Source organism: Castor canadensis, chromosome 3 (genome assembly GCF_047511655.1).
Source record: "Castor canadensis chromosome 3, mCasCan1.hap1v2, whole genome shotgun sequence".
Classification (NCBI taxonomy): domain Eukaryota; kingdom Metazoa; phylum Chordata; class Mammalia; order Rodentia; family Castoridae; genus Castor; species Castor canadensis.
Window position 1 is genome coordinate 160,482,355 of NC_133388.1, and position 24,467 is coordinate 160,506,821.

At 34.8% G+C, this 24,467-nt stretch overlaps 1 protein-coding gene across 6 annotated transcripts in view; it reads left to right on the forward strand.

Annotated features, from left to right (window-relative positions):
• Vps13b (vacuolar protein sorting 13 homolog B) overlaps positions 1–24,467 on the forward strand; it is a 699,658-nt gene that overhangs the window by 366,160 nt on the left and 309,031 nt on the right. For 3 of the 6 annotated variants that reach the window (XM_074068910.1, XM_074068909.1, XM_074068911.1), the window contains exons 28-30: positions 1,663–1,804; positions 4,649–5,057; positions 9,954–10,065. In XM_074068910.1, coding sequence (XP_073925011.1) covers positions 1,663–1,804; positions 4,649–5,057; positions 9,954–10,065 — 663 coding nt within the window. Of the gene's footprint in view, positions 1–1,032; positions 1,100–1,662; positions 1,805–4,648; positions 5,058–9,953; positions 10,066–24,467 lie in introns of those variants that run through there. The other 3 variants (XR_012446367.1, XM_074068912.1, XM_074068913.1) reach the window with 3 other exon arrangements.

Consider the following 24,467-nt stretch of genomic DNA (forward strand, 5'->3'; position numbering starts at 1 on the left):
TATAACATAACTGGTGTTTTATTTTTTGAATTGAAATATAATTCACATAGCATAAAACTCACAAATTTTTAAAAAAATATTCTTAAAATAGCGTATTTTCAATGTCATAGTATTTTGGTTTAGAAATAACCTTAAAATCCATTTCTTTATGGATTTATAATATTTATTCATTCATCAATTTTATTATGTGTCTGCAGAAACCCATTTGTGTTTCTGTACATATATTGATACATTATATGCTTTAAAAGGTCTTTTTTAGATAGGTTTCTAGTTCCACATCGAAGTCACTTAAATTTTTATCTATCATCACATATGTCATATTGCTTATGTCAATAATTATCAAATCTGTAACAGCTAAAATATTATATCATAATTTTGAAATATAAAATATTTTCTGAATATGTATTAGAACCCATTATAATATTATCTTACTAATATATGATAATTATTTTGTCATAGTAACACTGAAGAATTAATTTGCTTTTGTTTATCACTTTAATTTCTTTCCAGTGATGCATATCTATATCAAAATTATCTTTTCAACTGGTATATCTATATAATATTAGAACTGAATTGATTTCCTGATAAGAATATTATATATTGCAGTTTATATATAACTTTGCTCTTATATTTATGTATTTTTAAATATTTAGATAGTTTATTCATTTAATTCAAAGGTTTATTGAATGTGCATTATGTGCCAGGGTATATGGTAAGCACTGTGAATATAATGGTTAACAAAAATAGACATAAAGTTTACCTTTATGGACCTTTTATTCTTGTGGATGAGATAGAAATTAATTTTTAAAAAAACAAGTAAATGTATAATTTGCTTTTAGGATAAATGCTTGCATGCAGAACTATCAGGGTATGGTGCTAGTGTAAGTAGTTTCTATTGATTGCGTTCTTACATCCATGTTTTAGTTCAGTGTCATGTTGTTTACTTTAGAACTAATGAAATAGTTATATATGCTCAATTTTTTAACTCAGAAAAATTAAAAAGAACAGATAAGGTGAACTTATGTTTTCCAGGCCAGGGGAAGGTTGGCAGTCAGGACATTTTGAAGGAGTATTTCTACAGTGCAAAGAAAAATCTGTGGTGAGACTCAGTAATTATGATTTTTGAAAATACATTTTAAGTTGTTTATCTTTGTTCTTTCTTGCAGTAGGACTAATAGTTACAAAAAACAGAGCTTACAGTGTAAATTATTTTTGACTTCTTTCTCCAAAATTGTATTTTAAACTTAAAACTACTTATTCTTTTAATCTGCTCATGCTTTGTAACCATCTTCTTTTATAGCAATTAAGTAAATGTATCAAAATCACAAAGGTAGGATTACTTTCATTATTAAAGTATATTTTTAAAGTAAGTGATATTGATGTTTTGGAAGATTTTCCCCTTATAAGTGAATTCATGCCGAATTATCCTTTAGCATAAACTAAAAGTAGTAATTGTGTACTCAAAGCAGTTATTTTTTAGTGACTTCCATTAACAATGCTTTTCCAGAAGATGGTCCAGACCGAGCCCATACCTAGTAGTGGCTCAGACCTAAACCTGTACAAACTTGAGCAGAATTAAAATCTATCCAATTTTTTTTTTGCTTATGGCTTTTATTGCATTTTTGTCTTTTCACCTTCTTTGCTCCTGTCCATCACCTCAAGCCTTGGGGAAGAGAGTTGGTCTTTGGGGCAATGTGGAGGTGTCTTCCTTTCCTGTACTGACAAGCTGAACAGACGCACCTTGTTGGTTCGACCCGTCAGCAAGCAGGACCCTTTCAGTAATTGCTCTGGCGTCTTTCCTTCTGTAAGAATTCATTTTAAAATTATGCTACAGAACTCTCCTTAACAGGAACTCAGAGAAGGAATGGAACTACCTATAGAGTCAACTCTTGATATTCCTTTGTCTTCATATTGTTCACTTTGTAAATGAACTGTAATATATTTTTACACCATAAATTGGTTTTCCATTATACTCTGTTTCTGAGTCACTTGCACATTCTGTTTTCATTCTGAGTTCGTAAACACACACCAATTTCACCATGGCTGTTAGAAAGTCAAAGTTAGATGTGAAATATAATGCTTTTTAGATCATGCATGTATCAAATGATCAAGAGTTGACAAGTATTGTCATTGTCTTTTTGATTCTTGCAGAGATTTTTTATCCTATTATGCCATTGTTATCTTTTTGCATCTAATTCAGAATACCTTATTTGGTGCCCTCTGGACAAATGTATACTTCATTATGTAGAAGATGAACCCTATACTGTATACCAGTGACTTTTAGAAGTTTAAAGCTTGCATTTTTTGATGGTAAAACACATGTAGATACATTCTTAAACTTTTTTTTCTTGCCACACTATGGTTTGAACTCAGGGCCTTATACCTGCTAGGCAACTCCATCACTTGAACATGTCCCCAGCCTGTTTTCTGGTTCAGTCATTTTTCAGATAGGGTCTTGTGTTCTTTTGTTTTTATTTTTTTAGTTTTTTCCCCTCCCCCACCCCCAGACTCTAATCCTTCTGTTGGTGCCTCCTGCATAGCTGGAATCACAGGCATGTACCACTAGTGCCCAGCTTTTTGGTTGAGCTGGAGTCTCCCTAACTTTTTGCCTGGGTTGATTGGGAACCATGATTTTCTTGATCTCTACCTCTGGAGTAGTTGGGACTACAGGTACATGCCATGGCATCTGGCTTTAAACTTTCTTTTAAGTGATTTTTAAGTGAATAAAATGCATAAAATTTTTGCTATTCCTTTAAGAATTTATTAAATTACTGAAAATATTACTATTTTTTCCACCATGTGCAAAAGTTATTTTGTTTTTGTAGCTCAAAAGACATTTAAGATATATATTTTTAGCTTTATCAAAATATTTTAATTGATTGTCTGCCTATATTTAGTGACTAATACTGTGTTTACATAATAGCAAATGCTATTTTCTAATTTCATTTTGAACTTCTTGCAGTCCATCTGGAGTACTAGAAAAATATGTCTTTGAAATGTGACTTTAGTGTCAGTAGAAGTTCTGTGTAGATTTATACTTCTCTCTTTGGAGATGTCATTAGTAGATATCTGTGAGAAACAATCTTAAAAATTTTAAATGTATTTATGAAAAAACCCAAAATTTATTGTTGATACCTTTAAAATTACCATTTTTGTAAGTTTTTAAAACTTAGGTACTTTTTAACTATACTTTATCAGTGTTTTCATTTAAATAAAATATCACTGTATAAAAAGTAATAATTTATATTACATTATCCACTTAAATAACAGAAGTTAGTGATACAGCAGTTTAAAAAAAATGGAACCCTTTCTGTCACGTAGCCTATCTTTCAAGAATGCTTAGGTCCAACATGCTTAAAATATTTTTAAGTCATAACATTTATTTATTGAAGTACCACTTAGAGTACTCAAATGTTGCTATTAATAAAAGTTTTATTATGGATTGAGTTATTTAGATTAATGATTACTACTACCCGTGTCCTCAAAGAACAGTTTAGTCACCTGGAACAGACAGCAATGTTGTAACTACACGACAACCATCCTTTGCTTGTTTCCTGCTGGCCAGCCACACACTAACCTCAATGTTAGCACTTTTTCTTCTTTACTCTGCTTCCTTTAGATTCAAGTGTAGAAAGCAAAAGAAAAGGAAATGAGAATAAAGGAGCAGCAAGAAAGTTGGGGACAATGAAAACATTCTGAGGGCAAACCATTATGGGAAAAATGATTATATTTTACAGCTTCTTAATGTTTATATTTCAATGGTTAATTTCCAATGATAAAATAATTAACTTCAAAAAGATGCAATGTTTACAATGGCAATTTTTTCTCACTCTCATTCATTGTAAAGTCTAGACCACAAGAAAAATTAGCAGTACAAGTAGCTAAATTTCATATTCTTTTCCTCATACCCTATCATTTATAGTCATCAATGTGAGAGAGAATGAATGTGGAAGGAAAGGAGATTTAGGAGTGATGGGATAGCATAGGTCAGAAATATCATGCCTTTGTTCTTTCTCACTTTTTTTTTCCTGTTTTACTGAATATATTGCACTCTTTTTCTTCTTTCGTAGTTCATTTACTCTCTTAACATCACTCCTTGAACCCTAATAACTAAAAAACTTTTTCAGGTATTGGGAAGAGGGTTTGCAAATGGGAAATACTATTTCTAGTCTAATTTTATTTGAGTAATTTGCAAAATAGAATTCTATTTACCACTTACTGGTTCAGAAATTTTTTTCAAGAAGTTTCCTAACTCTCAGGTCAGTCATTCTAATAGAACCATTTCCCTATTTGCTGAATTGGTCAGTCAGATGTTTATTAAGAATAATGAAAGAAGGCATGGTGGCACACACTTGTAGTGCCAGCTATTGGAGAGGCAGAGGCAGGAGGATTACAAGATAGAGGCTAGCCCAGGCCATGTTAGGAAGATATGTCTCATAAACAAAATACAAACAAAAGGGCTAGAAGTGTGACTCAAGAGACAAAGCACTTGCCTAGCATGTGCTAACCCCTGGGTTCCATTTCCAGTACCACAATGGGGGAAAAAATGTACAGGATGAGTAAGAAAAAAACCTAAAAATACTAACATAGTTTTTTTCTTTCCTTTTGTTAATAAAATGTGTATTATGATTTCCTTTTTCTGGAACAGACAACTACGAAACTTCTAGATGGCACTCATCAACAGCACGGATTTCTCTCTCTGACATACACAAAAGCTGTAACAAAAAACGTCCGCCACAAGTTAACATCAAGAAATGAGAGAAGAAGTTTCCATAAATTGTCTGAAGGTTTAACAGATGGTTCCCCTCATTTTCTTCATGAAATTCTTCTTTCAGCACAAGCCTTTGATATTGTCCTTTGTTTTCCTTTACTTAATGCCATTGCTAGTATATTTCAAGCAAAACTGCCAAGGACCCAGAAAGAGAAAAGAAAATCTCCTGGTCAGCCCATGAGGACCCACACACTGACGTCACGCAATTTACCTTTGATTTATATAAACACAAGTGTGATAAGAATTTTTGTTCCAAAAACAGAAGAAATACAGCCATCTGTTGGAGGTATTTTGGGGGGGAATGAGGGGTTGACTTTAATTTTCTTCTACATATCTTAGTGTTCTGGGGGCTTTTTTGTGTGTAAATATGCAAGCTGTGATATTTTAGAAAGAATAACATATTCATTCTGTAAATAAATCTGTGCAAATTATATCCCAATATCAGACTCCATTAATTAGACATGAAATTAGAAGTGAATTTTCTGAGATTTTTTTCCTCCAGCACGTTTGCCAGTAAGCTTATACTTTTTGTCATTTGTATTATAAAATTCCAGTGCTGAATTCTATATAGCTAAGATAACTAAAATTTTACTTAAAAATAAAATGGTATTGTAATAATGAAATATATACAAATTTATGATGAATATCCACCTGATGACTGAGGATGGGAAAAAATTACTCAACAGATCAAGGTCCCTATGGCTTCTTCCAGGTTTCCCAGTGCCTTATGAAATTATTCTATGTCTTGACCTGCATTGATAATTCTACTGCCTCTAGCCAGAAGACTGCTTTAAGGAATTTAGTTTACCCTATGCTATTTAAAAAAATGGGGAACTTTAAAGGTTTTGAGAGACAGTGATTTAATCATATGGATCTTGACCTTATACAGACTTCAGTTCAAATCCCAACCTCACCGGTTATGATTATGAAATCTGGAGCAACTTAATCTAAAATCCTCGTGTAATAATAGTACTTAATAGGTAATAGTAGTACTTACCTGATAGCTGGTTGTATTAATAGCTTAGAAATGATGACAAAACGAGACTGTGCACAGTGACATTCCCATCATTCAATCCCATGGTAAGGTCTCTCTCTGTTTTGAGTAGTGGTTGTGATAGAATTTTTAACTGTGTCATTCCAAAGTTCAGGTGCCTACCTATTCCCAAAGGTTACCTTGAAGAAGAGATGAAGGATGTTGTTATAGACATCCTTGGGAAATGTAATCTCTCATATTTTTCTACTGTTTAGCCATTTGCTATTGCGAACTTATTTTGAAATAAACAACTTACAGGTGATACTTTTTGTGAGTTAGGTCTGTATATCTTCTGAGTAAATTCCTAGAAAAAGAATTGTTAAATCAAAGGATACGTACCTTTAAATACTAAGAGATGTCAATTTACTTTCTTAACTGGCTGCACCAGTTCATACTGTGTCCTTACTCTCCCTCTAACAGAAGTTTATCAGACTATTTGCCTTTTATCTGTCTGGGTAAAGAAAAGTACACTACTTTTTAAGGAGTTGCTTACCTTTTACTTATTAATTAGTTTATAAACCCTCTTTGTATATTAAGACTTTTGTCTGGCATATGTAATGCACAACTCTTTACATTTTTGGTTTTTGTCCTGTATGTTTGTATGCATACATATATACTTGTATAGTTACACTTTTGCCTATATCTTTCTGAAGTGCAGGAAATTTCCATATGTCCATCTTGAAAATAAAAATATAAAAATACATGCCAAAAATTCAAAGATTTTAGTACATTATATTGTTACATTTTTTTGTCACAATCTCTTTCCATTGCTACTATTAATTCAAATTATAATTCACTCATGAAATTTCTTCCATTAAAGTAAAATTCATATGATATGAAATTTACCTTTTAAAGTATATGCCATAGATGGAAAATTGAATATTTCTATTTAAAATATGTTAAATGCAATAATGTAACTAAGGGAATCATGATAGAAGCTTCAGTTCCATTAGAATAAATACCTACTTAAATGATTCTCATAAGATAAGTCAAGAGCAATCTAAGTTTATAGCGTTCTGTGTCTGTTATAAAGCAATCTTTGTCAGAGATGATTCACAAACTAAATTTTCCCTTTATTACGCTTACTGTTCAGTAGGTTGGTTACACATTTATTGAATCTTCTTTCTATCCTCAGCTGCCAACATGGCAGTAAGTAAGTAAAACCTCTTTTTGGTACCTTTGTATAGGGCTATCATAATAGTTGTGGCTTTATAAAAGTATAACATTTTCAGTGGTAATTTCAAATGCTCTTGAGACTAGATATTTCACTATGTTGAGTTTGTAATGAAAATTTTAATGGAAAGTTGATGTCTCACAGTTTTATTTCATGTTTTGCTTAAAAACTTATTCATAAGCAACAGCAGAGTCTTACATTATCTTACAATTACATGAAAGCTCTGTTTTTTATTTAAACTTTAGGTTATTGGCACAAGGTTATGATTTCTGCATTGTTCATAACCTTTTCATTTGCTGTACATATATAAACATCCATGCATCTGCACATACATGTTTATGTACTTTTTTGCCTCCCAAAAGATAGTCTTTCTGACTTAAAATTCATGTTATATTAATATAAATTTTTAATCATGTCTAAAATTTAGTTAAAGATAAAGAATATATAACATTCTAAAATTTTATTTCAAGAAATACTGAAATTGCTTTTCAACCTGAATATTTTTGCACTGTATGCAATTATTACCAAGATTATAAATCTACAGATGTTTCACTTCCAGCTTAACCTTTTTATTTCAAAATAAAGAACTATTTTTCAGATCTAGTATGAGTCTTCTAGAGTGAGTAGTTCTTATTGAGACTCAGTTTTGAAAAATACAATTAAACAAAGCAGGTATTCATTTTCATGTTGAGAATGCTTTAAGATGGAGCATTTCTTCTTACGGCCCAATTATTAAATACAAGTGAAATACACCCAGAAAGGGAAGCTTGTTTTTGTCTGTCTATAAAGTAACTGAAGAAATGTCTCAAGGCACTTTCTTGTATAATTATTTTTATTATTTTTGCTTATATGTCAATGAAACATTTTGATAAAGTGAGTACTTTCCTGTAATAAAAGTAATTATTTTAATCTGGTTTGTGAATTAAGTGCTTATGTATATTTTAGTATAATTTCGTAGTCAGTATAATCTACTGAGAACAGTTAACTCTAACAGAAACAGAATTCTGTTCTTGGATCTGGCTTTGTATGTAACACCAAGTACGTCACTTTTCTTCCATATGTACCTCATTTGCTGCAGTGTTTCTGTTACAGTTCAGACTTTCTTATGGTGGGTAGTATCTGTAGACTGAAAGAACAGTTAGCATGTACACTAATTGCACTTTTGTGGTATAGTCTATTCTCCAGGCTTGCTATTTATTGATTTAATTGATGCCTGCTGCTTAATCAGAGGTTTCACCCACATGGAAGTATTTGATAAGCCTGGCATAAAAGGCAAGATCTGTGAAATATAAACAATGTTCATAGTATAAAGACCTGTAATCAAGCCAGATCTCTAGTCATTTGAAAATAGTGCAGCTACATGAGAAGTAGTTTTCAGTTTGGTCTTTTTTTTGCTATAGACATTTAAAAGTATTGTCTTTACTGTGAAATTTCTACCCTGATGTTTACTATGCTTGTTTATTTACTTTTTTCCCTTTTGTTGCTCATCCTACTCCCACCTTGCTACCATGGTCATCTTATTCTGGTTGGTTATTTCCCTCACTGATGCACTGAATATCTTTATTCTTTCTCTTCCTTATTTTCTTAATTCCAACTGTTTTTTTTTTTTTTTTGATTAATCTAACTCAGACCATTCCAAGTGTACTGCTGAAGCAGCTGGAAATAATCTCCTAGCTTTTGCATTCTTTGGGCACCGCAGTTAGGGAAATAAGGATTGTATGCCTTTGTAGGCAAGTTCAGGATATTTTTGAGATCTTGTAGCCAGTCCTTTTCTGTTCTATTTGTGATGATGATAGTTCTTTGAGAGAAATTATAAGGGACTGTTACTGTTTGTTTTGTTGGGCTTTTTGTTTTGTTTGTTTTTTGTTGTTGTGGTGCTTGGGATCATATCCAGAGCCTCATGCATGATGGACAAGCACTCTAACCACTATATCCCAGCCCTGCAAGTTTTAATATATATTTACTTTAAAACCCAGAACGTTGCACATTGGTAAAAAATTTAAACAATTTGTAAACAATCTAAACAGCTGCTATAGTAGAATTATATTCCTTAAAATAGAGCAAAATTTTATTTTAATCTTGAAAAGGGCCATCAAGAACCCCTATGCATCCCAAGTAGTCCTTAGAAGAGACTTTGAATTAGTCAGTGAATTATAGAAAAATAATTGAACTTCTATAAGAACATGCAGTTAAATGTCTCACTCAGTATAAAGAAAAATGAGAACTCATGAATCCTTTTACGTTTTGTTGGGTTGTTTCTACTTACCTTACTTCTATACTTTATTAGTAGGTAAAACTTTCAAACAGGTATAAAGTTACTGTTTGCCAAGCAGTTTCCAGGTAGACATTATTAAAATTAAAAATGCCTAAAGTAACATGTTGAAATGTTCTCTCCCATTAAATAATTAGCTGATCTTTCCCATCTTCAAAACTGTAGACATCATATTTCTCTTGGATTTTCTGACATTTTAGAGGATAAAGTGCCATACTGTATGTTTGTGTGTGATAGTTTTGTATTTATTATTAACCATGTAAATTTAAATGATTATGACAACTTTTTGCTGACTTTGTTGATCTTCTTTAATATGTTTGTAGATAACAATGGAGGTTAAAGTCCAAGACTGAAAATCACTTTGGAAAAATACACAGTATTATAGGCTTATGAAATTAATTAAACATATGATTCAGTGTTACTTATGTCTACTGAATATCGTGTGTTCTAATTTTGGGGGTGGAGTTGCTTCTTTTCTCATTGCTATTTTAATTATGTAGGTAACAGAAAATGACATGAAAGGATTTGAAGGAGAGTTAAGAAAATCATCACTATTTTTTATTTTAAACATAATTTTTTGTTTTTACTTTTCCTTATTTATTGATTTCGTCTTATTGTATCTTTATCCCATTCCCTCAAATATTTCTGTTTATGCATAGCACAGATCCGTAGTGCATTCACATGTCTCTATCTTTTGTTACAGTTAATCAGGCAGCAAAGGAAGACACCATGGTTTTGAAGATTGGCTCTGTTGCCATGGCTCCCCAGGCTGACAATCCCCTTGGCAGATCTGTCCTCAGGAAAGATATTTACCAGTAAGTTTGTTTTCTTATGTTCAATCTTGCAACAATTTCATCCTGCAAAGAAGTACAGTGATCAATAAAACTTGCTTAGTGTGGCCTGTAGAAATACTTTTCATTCGGGATCTTTTGATATTTAAAACCAGGATTTTCTGATTTCCTTCAGTTGTGGGTTTTTGAGTTTATTCAGACAAATCAAGTATTTCTGTGACGTGTTGATGAATAACAGAATGTAAGTACCAAGTCACTATAAAACTGAAGACGCATAGTTTGGAAAATTTTAGCAGACTTCAAATTTGACCAAATCTCTAATCATACAAGAAAATGAGATTTGCTCTAGAACCGCCACATCCTACTGTCGTCTTGTTATATCACAGTGAATCATTTTCTTAATTTAAGTTCAAGTCATTATTTGACATGTAGGACTGTGGATGTCATATGGATCAAAGCTGTAAAGGAAAGCAAACTTTTTAGGAGAAATTTCACAGTAAACACTTTCTGTGAAAATGCTGTGCTCTGGTTTTTGTCACTGAGTATGCAAACCACACCAAGTATATATGGACAACTAAACTGGTGAACATATGTAATCAACATGATAAAAATAATACATGATTCATACTGAAGTTGGCACTGATGCCAGACATAAAAGAGCAGTTGTAAATAATACCAAGTGAGAAAAGTCACAGAAGTACAGATGAACAAGTGTCTTATTCTTCCTGCTGGTCTGTTTTTCAGCTGTCATAGTCTCACTCTTTTGAAAAATAAATTCCTACTGTTCTCCAGTAAATGCTACAGCTACAAAAAAGATTCTAATTTTGGAAGTGCATTTACCACCAAGATGACATGTATTTTAATTTTTTTTTTTAAAGATAGGGTCTCACTGTGTAGCTAAGGTTGGCTTTAAACTAGCTGTATAGCAGTGGCCTCTAACTCTCCCTCTTCCTTCCCGAGTCTACCAGCTGCTAGGATTACAGGTGTGCTCTACCATGCTTGGCTTCTGTTTTTAATTTAAATGGTTCTAGGAATTATATTCAGAAATATAATTCCTAGAACCATTCCTATAATTTGATAAGGGAGTTGATACATTTTTTTCTTTATGAATCTTCATCTCTTGTTTTTGGTGTATAACATCTCTTAAATAAACTTTTATTTAGCAAAGTTTGTATAAAATCTTAAGATGTCAGAGCTGAAGGAAGTTTCAGGAATTACCTAATCCATCTTCCTTACTATTTTACAGATTAGATAACTGAGGATCCAATCAAATAGTTGTCATTAGTCAAATAATGACAGAGTCAACAATACAATTCGTATCGGGCTAGAGATGTATTTCAGTGGGAAGAGTACTTGAGTAGCACCTGTGAGACCCAGGGTTCAACCATTAGCACCGCAATAAAAGAGAAAAAGGAAAGAAAAATATCTTTGCCTTAGAATCTAGGGAAAGGATTACAACAGAGCATAAATTTTCTAACACTTAGAAATTCTTTCAAATGTATTTCTCTTTTACACATCAGAAGTAAGTGGTCTTCCTATGAAGTCAAATGAAGTGAATCACTGAGAATTTTCCTTTCCTGCCCTTCCCTCCACTTTCTACTTTCAAGCTCTTGCATGAAGTGTATTCTTACTTGATTGAACCTTATTTTGTATTCGGTGAGTTTTGTGAGATTGTTTCTTTATTGGTTTTCTTTCTAGCTTTCCCATACTTTTTTTCAGTCTTTTTAAAAAATTTTCTTACTAATGAACTTTAATTTTTTGACCTCTCAGGATAAAGGCATATATATATATAATTGTTTTTACATTAGTTACATGTGTATACATTATTCCCCCCACCCCCGCCACCACTTCTGGGGAGAACCTGTTCTACCTTCTTGTTCTACAGTTTTGTTGAAAACAAAGCATTACAAGATAAAAAGGAAGAACTTAGCATTTTGCTAGTTTGAAATGAAGATAGCTGTACAGGGAGATTCTTTGTGTTTTGTTGTTTCCATACATGTGTGTCTTACAAACCAAAGTGGTTCATCTCTACCAGCCCTCTTTACTACTTTCTAGTCCCCTTACATAGTGACCTCTCCCAGTTTAAGATTACTGTATTTGCTCCTCTACAGTGAGCACATCAAATCAAGTTTTTGGTTTCCTTCCCTTTCCCTATTCCTCCCATGCCTGGTCTCTCCTTAGTGTGTGACCCATATCCAATAATATTACTGCATTTGTTTTAGGTCTATAACCCACATATTAGGGAGAACATGCAATTTTTGGCCCTCTGAGCCTGACTAACTTCGCTTAAGTTGATGTTCACCAGTTCCATCCATTTACTTGCAAATGACAAGATTTCCTTCTTCTTTGTGGCTGAGTAAAATTGCATGTGGATAAATACCACATTTTCTTGATCCATTTGTTAGTAGTGGGGCATCTTGGCTGTTTCTATAACTTGGCTATTGTGAATAGTGCTGCAATAAACATGGGCGTGCAGGTGCCTCTGGAGTGACTTGTGTCGCATTCCTTTGGGTATATCCCCAGGAGTGGGGTTGCTGAATCATATGGCAGCTCTGTGCTTAGTTGTTTAAGAAGCCTCCATACTGTTCTCCAGAGTGGTTAAGCTATACTGGGGTTTATCTTGTGCTTCCTAGGCAGGTGCTCTACCACTTGAGCTTGCCCACAGCCCCTTTTGCTTTAGTTAATTTTCCAATGGACTCTTCCATTTATGCCTGGCCCCAAGTGGATGATGAGTCTCTTATTTATGCTTCACACATAACTAGGATGACAGGTGGTGCCACCACTCCTAGCTTGGTGATTGAGATGAGGTCTTGCTAACTTTTCCTTGGACTGGCCTTAAAATGCAATCCTCCCAACCATTACCTCCTAAGTAATATAATTTCAAGCATAAGCCACTGCATCTGGCTTCATTCTTCTTTACTGGTCTACTTCCTAAACAATCCCTTCAATATTAGTATCCCTCAGGGTTTTTGTTTTATACCTTTTGCCCATTTCTTCTTGGGTGAATCTGTCTACTCTCTTAGCTCAGGAAAAATTTGACTCCAAGGATGTATTATAATTTGGAAGTGACCCAGAAGTCCTAGGTTAACAATATGTGTTCGAATTTTGAACATCATAAACTTTTGGATCCTGGAGCATGCTCAATCTAATAGTTTTCCCTTGAAATCTCACATTCCAGAGTCATTTCTAAAAAACTAGCAAAGTACTCACATAGGTGTTCATCAAAAACATTTAAAGATCTCATTGAAATGCTATTTCATAAACATCAGAGGAGACATAGCAAAATTCACTTAGCAATGAAGTAATCAGTTGTAGGAATAACTGTTAGAATAAAACTGTAAACACAAAGCAAAAAGACCTATTCTCCTAAGACTTCATTTATTAATCTAATGATTAGATTAACTATAATATCTCAGTTGGCCAGTTACAGAAGGCCACTGTTGTATGATTCCATTTATATGACATGTCCAGAATAGATCAGTAGAGACTGGAAGTAAATTTATGGAAAGTAGGGAGTCATGCTAATGAGGATGGCATTCATTTTGGGGTGATGAAAATTGTCTGGAATTAGTGATGGTAGCAAAAACAATCTTGAAGAGGGAGAATAAAGTTGGAAGACTAACACTTCAATTTTAGGACAAAGTAACAGTAATAAAGACAGTGTGGTACAGATAATGTAGATGGATGAATCGAATTGAAAGTTCAGAAATAACACCATCACATTTACTATCAGTTAGGTTTTGATAAAAGTGCAAGGTAAATCGGTGGTGAATAGTAGGCACTTCAATAAATGATGCTTGGACTACTAGATAACCACATGAATTTGGACCCATACCTCATATCATCTATGAAAACTAACTTAAGTCAGAGACCTTAATAATGCTGAACCTTATCAAACAAATAGGGATAAAGTTTTTTTACCTTGGATTAGATAGTGATTTCTTAAACATGGCACCAGAGCCAAGGGACAAAGGAAAACTTAAATTGGACTTTATCAAAATTATCAACTTTTATCCTGCTTTTGCACTTTCTCTGACAAAAAAGTGAAAGTGCAAATAGGAGAAAATATCTTCAAATCAGACATATCTAATAAGAGGCTTGTGTCCAGAATATGTAAAGAAATCCTACAGCTGACTTATACAAAGAAAACCAAATTCAAAAATGGGCAAAGAGTCAGGCATAGTGGCTCACATCTATAATCCCAGTTACTTGGGGAGGTATAGATAGGAGGACTGCAGTTTGTGGACAACCCAGGCAAAAAATTAATGAATCCCTATCTCAAGAGCAAGCCAGGTGTGGTGGTGCACATCTGTAATACCAGCTATACAGGAGACAGAGGTAAGTGGATTATGTTCCAAGACCAGCCCCCCAACAGAAGCATGAGACCCTATTTGAAAAATAACTTAAAGAAACAAATGCAAAAAGGACTGGGTATGTGGTTCAAGTATTGCAGCATTTGCAAGCATGAGGCCCTGAATTCAATCCCAGTTCTGACAAAAATAAATAAATAAATAAATATGGGCAAAGAATTTTAATGGATAAATAAGATATGTAAATGACCAGTAAGCACATAATAAGATGTTCAACACTTGTTAGTCATTAGGGAAATGCAAATCAAAACCATGCCCAACAAAATAGTTTCTGCTGGGTATTGAGGGGGTGGGGGGAGAGAGAGGGGGCGGAGTGGGTGGTAAGGGAGGGGGTGGGGGCAGGGGGGAGAAATGACCCAAGCCTTGTATGCACATATGAATAATAATAAAAAAAAATGCCCAATAGAATGCTATAATCAAGAAGACAACAAATGTAGAAAAATTGGAGCTGTAGAGGATGCAGGAGAAGCCCTGTGTTTTTTGTACACTCAGATATTCAATACATCCTCAGCCCAACATCTCTACCAAGTAATTCTTAAGCAGATAGCAACTTGGTATCCCATCATTTTATGCAATTCTGACAGAATCTTTTTGGAGAAGCCATCAGATCCCACAACTTAGGGTTACAAGACAGCCCCTCCCCTCTGCAGATTCCAGTCAAAAGCCTCAGTTTGTGATCTGTGTTTTCCCAACTTACTGTCTATAAATCAGATTTTCTATACCTCTTCCTCAGGTCACTTGCTAGAGCTGCACACAGAATTTAGGGAAGTATCTTTAACCACTTATTACAGAGATTGTTACAAAGATACAGGTAACATACAGGAGGAAGAGATACATAGAACAAGGTAAGGGAAGGATGTTCATTCTGGGCATGCCACATTCCATGTGCCACCATGTGTTTATGGTATTTGAAGCTCATCCAAGCCTGGCATAGTGGTGTATGCCTGTAACCCTAGCCCTTGGGAACCTGACTGAGAAGGATCTGAAGTTCAAGACCTGCTTGGGCTACATAGTGAGACCTTGGCTCAAAAAGCAAACAAAAACAAAAGCTCATCCAAATGCTATCATTTTGGGTTTTTATGGAGGCTTCATTACAGACACATGATTTATTAAAACATTGGCCATTGACTGAACTGCTAGCCCTTTTCTCCAGAAGTCAAGGATTAAGACTAAAATTCCCAACCCTAATTTTTGCTGTGGACTTTCTGGTACCAACTGAGCCCGGCTATTCTTATCACTTTGGAGATTCCAAAGGTTTTAGGGACATTGTGTAAAAAATTGGGTACAAAATATCAAATATATTTTATAATATTACAAGAACCTTCATTTCTCGTAGGAAGGTATAATGGTACAGCTGCTGTGGAAGAGTATGTAACAGTTTCTCATAAGGTTAAACATAGCATTATTGTATGATACAAAAATTCCAAAAGAATTAAAATATTTCCACACAGAACTTCCTAGAACCACTATCTATAATAATCAAAAGGTGGAAGCAACCCAGAGGTCCATGATGTTGACGAATGGGTAAGCAATACAAAATGTGTTGTATTCATAGAAGACATTACTCTGTCATAGAAAGGAATGAAGTAATGATAAATGCTGTAATGTGGTTCAACCTTAGAATCATTACACAAAGTGAAGGAAGCCAGACTCAAAACATCTCATATGATTCCATTCAGATGAAATGTCTAGCATATACAGATTCACAGAGACAGAAAGGCAAATAGTGTTTGCTAGGGGACTAAGGAGAGAGGAGAATGGCTGCTAATGGGTACAGAGTTTCTTTTGGGGATGAAGGAAATGTTCTGGAATTAGATAGTAGTGTAAAATGAGATGTACAATAAATGATGCAGTACAATGTGAATATGCAAAATGTATGGGATGTCAGTTATTATATCTCATGAAATCTGATTTTAGATAAATATCAGAAATTGGTGTCAAAAAGATGGAGAGTAGTTAAATTCCAGAGAGAGAAATTTCCTTCCTGTGTGAATGGAGGCTGGATATACTTTATAACTCTGCTGGCAATTTCCTTGTCTGAGTGTAAGGAAAGGGGTTTGTTGAGAAAGAGAAACCAGAAGACATTTATCAGTCATGTGGGCTAGAGTGACAAATTAAAATCTTGAGAAACTCCAAACACATAACTAAATCCTCTACTGTACTTTTTCTGGGAGGGAGTACTAACAGAAAGAAATTCAGCTTCTCAAACTTTCATATTTTTTAAAAGACTCACCACAGTAAGAGATGACACTAGCCACATGACTATTCTGACTTTAAAATGTGGGTAATCAAAACTGATGTTTTGTAAGTGTAAAATACATACCATATTTTGAAAACTTAGAAGAAACCAAGTAAAATACTTTCTTACTATTCTTTATATTGACTGTATGCTACAGTAACAGTACTGTAGGCAATTGAGTTAAGTATGTTACTATAACTATTACCACTTTGAAAGAAAAAACTTTTCAATGTGACTACTTGCAAATTTTGATTCCTATTGATGGTTCACATTTGTAGTTTGTTATATTTCCACTGAACACTGCTACACCATAGGGAGAGGCCTGCAAAAGCATAGGATAAAACTACTCCTTGTGCAACAAAGTTGCAAACCACTGCCAACCCAAGTTAATTCCTGATTGGATTTTGGTAATCCACCCATTAATCTACCTGGCCTTCTCTAGGGCAAAGTAATACTGACTTTAGTATTCAAAGTCTTTTTATACATGCTGCTTTATAGCAAGAGAATGTGACACATTATCAGGAGACAAATTAGTAGAAATAATTAGTTGAAAGTAAGTAACTAGTAGCAAGACCAACAAATAACTGAGATACTAGAATTAGTAACCAGGAATCAAAATGATTGTTATTAATATTTATAAAGAAAAATGTCAAATGGAGAGTTTAGAAATAAACTATTTCTTTAAAATTCTGAAACTGAAAAAATATAGTATCTGAAATTAAGGTCACACACACAGAGCCTTAACTGCAGATGGACGCAATGGAAGATAGGATGAGTAAATTTGGAGATAGAATTCTTCAAACTGCAACACAGAGACTTAAAATGGATTGAAAAACAAAAATAATAAAATAAGGGAAGAAAACAGGCTGAAATACATGTTGGGCATTGTCTAAAGATTTTATATGAAGAATGAGAGTACAAGAAACAGAAGAAAGAATGGAACAAAAAGATTAAAGATAAAAAGGTAATCCTTGAGACTCTTCCAAAATTAAAAGTCATTAATTAGTAACTCAGGAAGCCTATTACCTTATGTTCAAGCTAAGCAAAGCAAATGCAAAGAAAACCATAGCTGGGCAAGACATGGCTAAATTACTGAAAATGGAAGATAAAAAGACTTCCCTGATGAGCTGAGGGAAGAACAAACTACATCTGCCTCCCCAACAGAGGATTCAAGGCCAAAGGTAACTCAAGAGAGAGAAGCAGCTTTTATGCTTTTGTCTTTAATAAATACTGATGTTTTGATTGTTTTTTTGAACAGAGAAAAATCTAAGACATAGCCATTTAAAAAGTCTTATTGGGCTGGGGATATAGTTCAGTGTTAGAAAGGTTCCTGGCATTTGCTAGGAGCTGGCTTCATTTCCCACAAGGCAAAGAGCAAGAGAGAGACAAACAGACTTACAACCTCTGAAGTAACAATAGCAAGACTAAAATGACTGAAGATCTTAAATTTGAAGAGAAAGCCAGGTGTCATGATATCATTCTTTAAATACTTGGCCTGTCATTTGTTACAGGAGTAGTTTCATTCCTCTGAAGCTAAGAATAGACCTAGGATCAATAATTCAGTGGGCATTACAATGGCAATATCTGCATCACAATAGAATGAAGATCTTTCAAATTCTGTCTCATAATGAATGGGGCTATTTGTTATTTATTCAACATTTATTGGGAGCCTACTGTCCAAAAAGCATTGTTGTAGATGTTGGGTGTACACCATTGAGCAAGACTCTGCTGGAACTTACATTTTAATTAAGGAGAGGGACAGTTGCTAATGTAATAGAATGTGATAAGATAGAATACAATAAAAGATAGAATGCAATAAGTGCTACTTAGGTAATAAATAAAACAGGGAAAGGTAATTGGGTGTGAGGACTTCTAGATAGACACGATGACTTAGTCAGAGGTAACCTCACTGGAAAAGCACAGATACCTCTGAGCAAGTGTGTAAAAGAAGCCACTGGTGGCTGAAGCCATGCTAGATGATTTGTAGGCAAGGAGAAAATAGACATTATAGTGGAGCCACATAGGCCATTGTGAGGTCTTTGGTTTTTGAGTGCTTATTTGGGGGGGGCGGAGGAGGAGAATTTTTAAAATAATGCTTATTGTTTACTGCATATCTGCCTGAAGAGAGAAATGAGGATATCACCAGCTGGTTATACAGAAGGATTTAAAAAGAGGTTAAGTATACATTTGAAAACAAAGGAAGCCCCAGTTAAGAAGAACAAATGGGATCTTCAACTCTGAAGGGGGCATTTAAGGATTAGTTCCTTTACTTGAGTTAACTGAGTTTGTGATACACAGTTTTTGGGATCATTGATGTGTTGATTTCTTCACCAAATAGAAGGGCTCAGAGAATTTCAGCAGAGAAGTGGCATGATTTAGTTCATATTTAAGCACATCCCAGGCTGACATGAAGAATGGGGCAGGGAAGAGCAAGGCTTTTTTTGCAGTAACCTTGGCACAAGATGGTAGCAGCTTGGCCCGTGTAGCAGCTGTGCAAGAGATGAGAAGTGATCACATTCTGGAGATATTTCAGAAGCAGACCCAAGAAAATTTGCAGATGATCACTCTTGGGATCTCAAACAATGAAGAGAAGGATAATTCAGTTATATTTCTTAAACTACTGGACAGATGAGATTAGTTGAGGGAAGGAAAACTTGAAAAGGTGGTGTGGGGTTGGGCAACTGGGTACCTGGGAGTTTAGTTTGGGAATGCTGACTTTCATAGGTAGTTAGCTCCCAATCACTGATGCAGCACAAGCTGATCAGTTACTTACAATGCTTAATATAAATCCCAAACCAGTGCTGCTTGAATTTACACATCTCAAGATCTTGTTCAAATGCACATTTTTTTACTTCAGAGGTCTGTGGTAAGGCTTACTCTGGGCTTTGCACTTGCACAGCAGGTACTCTACTACTTGAGCCAGACCTGTAGTCCATTTTGTGTGGTTATTTTGGAGATGGGGGTATCTCGAACTATTTGCCTGGGCTGGCCTCCAACTGTGATCCTCCCAATCTCAGTCTCCCAAATAGCTAATATTCCAGGTGCGAGCCACCACTGCACTGGCAAATTGTACATTTCTTTTTTTTTTAACATCTTTTTATTTTATTATTCATATTTGCATACAAGGATTGGGTCATTTCTCCCCCCTGCCCCCACTCCCTTACCACCCACTCCGCCCCCTCCCTCTCCCCCCCACCCCCTCAATACCCAGCAGAAACTATTTTGCCCTTATTTCTAATTTTGTTATAGAGAGAGTATAAGTCATAATAGGAAGGAACAAGGGTTTTTGCTGGTTGAGATAAGGATACCCATACAGAGAGTTGACTCACATTAATTTCCTGTGCATGTGTGTTACCTTCTAGGTTAATTCTTTTTGATTAAACTTTTCTCTAGTTCATGGTCCCCTTTTCCTATTAGCCTCAGTTGCTTTTAAGGTATCTGCTTTAGTTTCTCTGCGTTAAGGGCAACAAATGTCAGCTAATTTTTTAGGTGTCTTACCTATCCTCACCCCTCCCTTGTGTGCTCTCGCTTTTATCATGTGCTCAAAGTCCAATCCCCTTGTTGTGTTTGCCCTTGATCTAATGTCCACATATGAGGGAGAACATACGATTTTTGGTCTTTTGGGCCACGCTAACCTCACTCAGAATGATGTTCTCCAATTCCATCCATTTACTAGCAAATGATAATATTTCGTTCTTCATCATGGCTGCATAAAATTCCATTGTGTATAGATACCACATTTTCTTAATCCATTCGTCAGAGGTGAGGCATCTTGGCTGTTTCCATAACTTGGCTATTGTGAATAGTGCCGCAATAAACATGGTTGTGCAGGTGCCTCTGGAGTAACCTGTGTCACAGTCTTTTGGGTATATCCCCAAGAATGGTATTGCTGGATCAAATGGCAGATCAATGTCTAGCTTTTTAAGTAGCCTCCAAATTTTTTTCCAGAGTGGTTGTACTAGTTTATATTCCCACCAACAGTGTAAGAGGGTTCCTTTTTCCCCCACATCCTCGCCAACACCTGTTGTTGTTGGTGTTGCTAATGATGGCTATTCAAACAGGGGTGAGGTGGAATCTTAGTGTGGTTTTAATTTGCATTTCCTTTATTGCTAGAGATGGTGAGCATTTTTTCGTGTGTTTTTTGGCCATTTGAATTTCTTCTTTTGAGAAAGTTCTGTTTAGTTCACTTGTCCATTTCTTTATTTGTTCATTAGTTTGGGGAGAATTTAGTTTTTTAAGTTCCCTATATATTCTGGTTATCAGTCCTTTGTCTGATGTATAGTTGGCAAATATTTTCTCCCACTCTGTGGGTGTTCTCTTCAGTTTAGAGACCATTTCTTTTGATGAACAGAAGCTTTTTAGCTTTATGAGGCCCCATTTATCTATGCTATCTCTTAGTTGCTGTGCTGCTGGGGTTCCTTGAGAAAGTTCTTACCTATACCTACTAACTCCAGAGTATTTCCTACTCTTTCCTGTATCAAATTTAGAGTTTGGGGTCTGATATTAAGATCCTTGATCCATTTTGAGTTAATATTGGTATAGGGTGATATACATGGATCTAGTTTCAGTTTTTTGCAGACTGCTAACCAGTTTTCCCAGCAGTTTTTGTTGAAGAGGCTGCTATTTCTCCATCGTATATTTTTAGTTCCTTTGTCAAAGACAAGTTGGTTATAGTTGTGTGGCTTCATATCTGGGTCCTCTATTCTGTTCCACTGGTCTTCATGTCTGTTTTTGTGCCAGTACCATGCTGTTTTTATCATTATTGCTTTGTAATATAGTTTGAAGTCAGGTATCGTGATACCTCCTCCTGCATTGTTCTTTTGACTGAGTATTGCCTTGGCTATTCGTGGCCTCTTGTGTTTCTATATAAATTTAATGGTAGATTTTTCAATCTCTTTAATGAATGTCATTAGAATTTTGATGGGAATTGCATTAAACATGTAGATTAATTTTGGGAGTATGGACATTTTTACTATGTTGATTCTACCAATCCATGAGCATGGGAGATCTCTCCACTTTCTACAGTGTTCCTCAGTCTCTTTCTTCAGAAGTGTATAGTTTTCCTTGTAGAGGTCTTCCACATCTTTTGTTAGGTTTACACCTAGGTATTTGATTTTTTTTGAGGCTATTGTAAATGGAATTGTTTTCATACATTCTTTTTCAGTTTGCTCATTGTTAGTGTATAGAAATGCTAATGATTTTTCCATGTTGATTTTATATCCTGCTACCTTGCTGTAGCTATTGATGGTGTCTAGAAGCTTCTGAGTAGAATTTTTTGGGTCTTTAAGGTATAGGATCATGTTGTCTGCAAATAGGGATATTTTGACAATTTCTTTACCTATTTGTATTCCTTTTATTCCTTCTTCTTGCCTAATTGGTCTGGCTAGGAATTCCAGCACTAGTTGAATAGGAGTGGAGATAGTGGGCATCCTTGTCTGGTTCCTGATTTTAGAGGGAATGGTTTCAGTTTTTCTCCATTAAGTATAATGCTGGCTATAGGTTTGTCATATATAGCTTTTATAATGTCGAGGTACTTTCCTTCTATTCCTAGTTTTCTTAGAGCTTTTATCATGAAATGGTGTTGGATCTTATCAAAGGCTTTTTCTGCATCTATTGAGATGATCAAGTGGTTTTTGTCTTTGCCTCTGTTAATGTGATTTATTACATTTATTGATTTTTGTATGTTGAACCAGCCCTGCATCCCTGGGATGAACAAATTGTACATTTCTAACGAGCTTCTGGATCTTGGTATGGTCTTGACACTGAGTGATACTGATGTGCTGCCGGCCCCAGAAGGGACACCACCTTATGTGGCAGCAGAGTTGTCCAGTGGTTTCTAAACCTTTTGAACACAGAGGATTTTTTAAAAATAATGCTAACAGTTTTTAATGCTAAAGTGTCAAACATTGTGAAAGATACTATGAAAAAAAATGAAAATCCTCCATTCCCAAACTTTTCCATTCCCTAATAATATATTGTTCTCAGTGGATTCTTTTTTCTAACATCAAAGTCTTCATAAATTTGCATTTTAAATCGGTTGTTACTTTTGGAATCTATGACTGAGGAAATGTCAAATAATAAAACACTTCTTTTAACTCATGGATACTTTATATGAATTTGTACTTTGCTCTCAAAAATGTCTAATCCACAGGAAAACAGAACAAATGCAACATGTTACTTATTCAGCCGTCATGTTATGGCACACGTTGTTATCTGCCTCTCCTGAACCTTCTGTGATCTTTACTCATCTTCTTGCCTAGTTTACAACCACCAAATCTTGGACAGGATGATCTCAGGTTCCTTTCAACTCAAATTGAGATTCTTCTGTGATACAGTTAACCTTTTCCATTCTTACACCATAGTTCTGAAGAAAGTCTGGCCTGATAGTTTAGTTTTCATTTTTGTGTTAGACAACCCCTTTTCCTAAGACATGTTTCAGATTCATTTGTTTGGCTGGTTTTTTTGAGACACGATCTCAGTATGTAGCCCAGGTTGTCCTCCCATTTGCAACCCTCCTGCTTCACTCTCTCCGTGTTTGAATTACAAACATGTACCACTGCTCACTACTTTGTTCAGGTTCTGGTCACTTCTCGTAAAAACTTCTCATACACAATGTATTTAACTTTTAGGAACTTTACAGTATACAGCACTGTGGTATTTTTTACCTATACTATTAATGGTTGTTTCTATTGAATACTGGATCAGGTATCAGAAACTTGAGCCATTTTATGCTACAACTGCTGTAGGACCACTATACTTGATTTATGTTATTTCTACTTCCTCTGTCTTTTCTGAAAACTTCATTGCCTATAGTCCTGAATACTATTCATAAGGAGTTTGACTTGAGTTTCTGTGTTTTAAATGGTGTCCTAAAGGTAGATTTTAAATGAAAAATAGAACAAATAGGTGTACATCAGTCATTAAAACAAAAGAGATCCTTGAAATATCCCCTTCCTTTGCATGCCTGCATGAGTGTATTCGTTCCTTTAATTCATTTATTTATTAGATATACAGTGATTATTCTTTCAGTTATTCAACAGGTATTTTATTGAGTGTCTGCATTGTACTAGGTACATATTTTAAACTGGATGATAGTTTGCCTCCCTTCATGGAACTCAAGACCTCAACCCCATCATTGTGAGTAAATGGCAATACATTGTGAAGCACTGCTAGATTTGATGTGATAACATTGCAGGGCTTTTTACACACTCCTTCCCATTTGCCTAGATTGATGAAATATGCAAAATTCAGAAGTTATGAACTCAGCTTTTCATTGTTAAGTGTCCTCATTGCATTGTCTTCTATGTCTTCTAAAAGGTATTTTAAGAGGGAAGAATGAATCCAGAAGTTTCACCTAGATATTTCATTTTCATAGAAAGCAATGGAGAAAAATCTTCAATTCTATTCAAATTTTTGCTTTTTAATATAGGAGTAGTGCATTGGCTCAGGTACTCAGGAGACAGAGATCAGGACTGTATTTCAAAAATGGGGAAAGGGTTCGGGAGGGTGAATATAATGCAAATACTGTGTACACATGTGTGTAAATGGAAAAATAAGGAACTGTTGAAACTATTCCAGGAATGGCGGGAGGGGTATAAAGGAGAATGATGGAGGGGATGAATTCAAGTATAATATATTTGATATATTGTAAGAACTTTTGTAAATGCCACAGTGTACCACTAGTACAACAATAAAAATTACCAAAAATGTCACTGAGACCCCCATCGCAACAAATTAGCCATGCATTATGGGTCATTTTTATAATCCCAGCTACACTAGAGGACATAAGTAGGAGGACCCTAGTCTAAGGTCAGTCC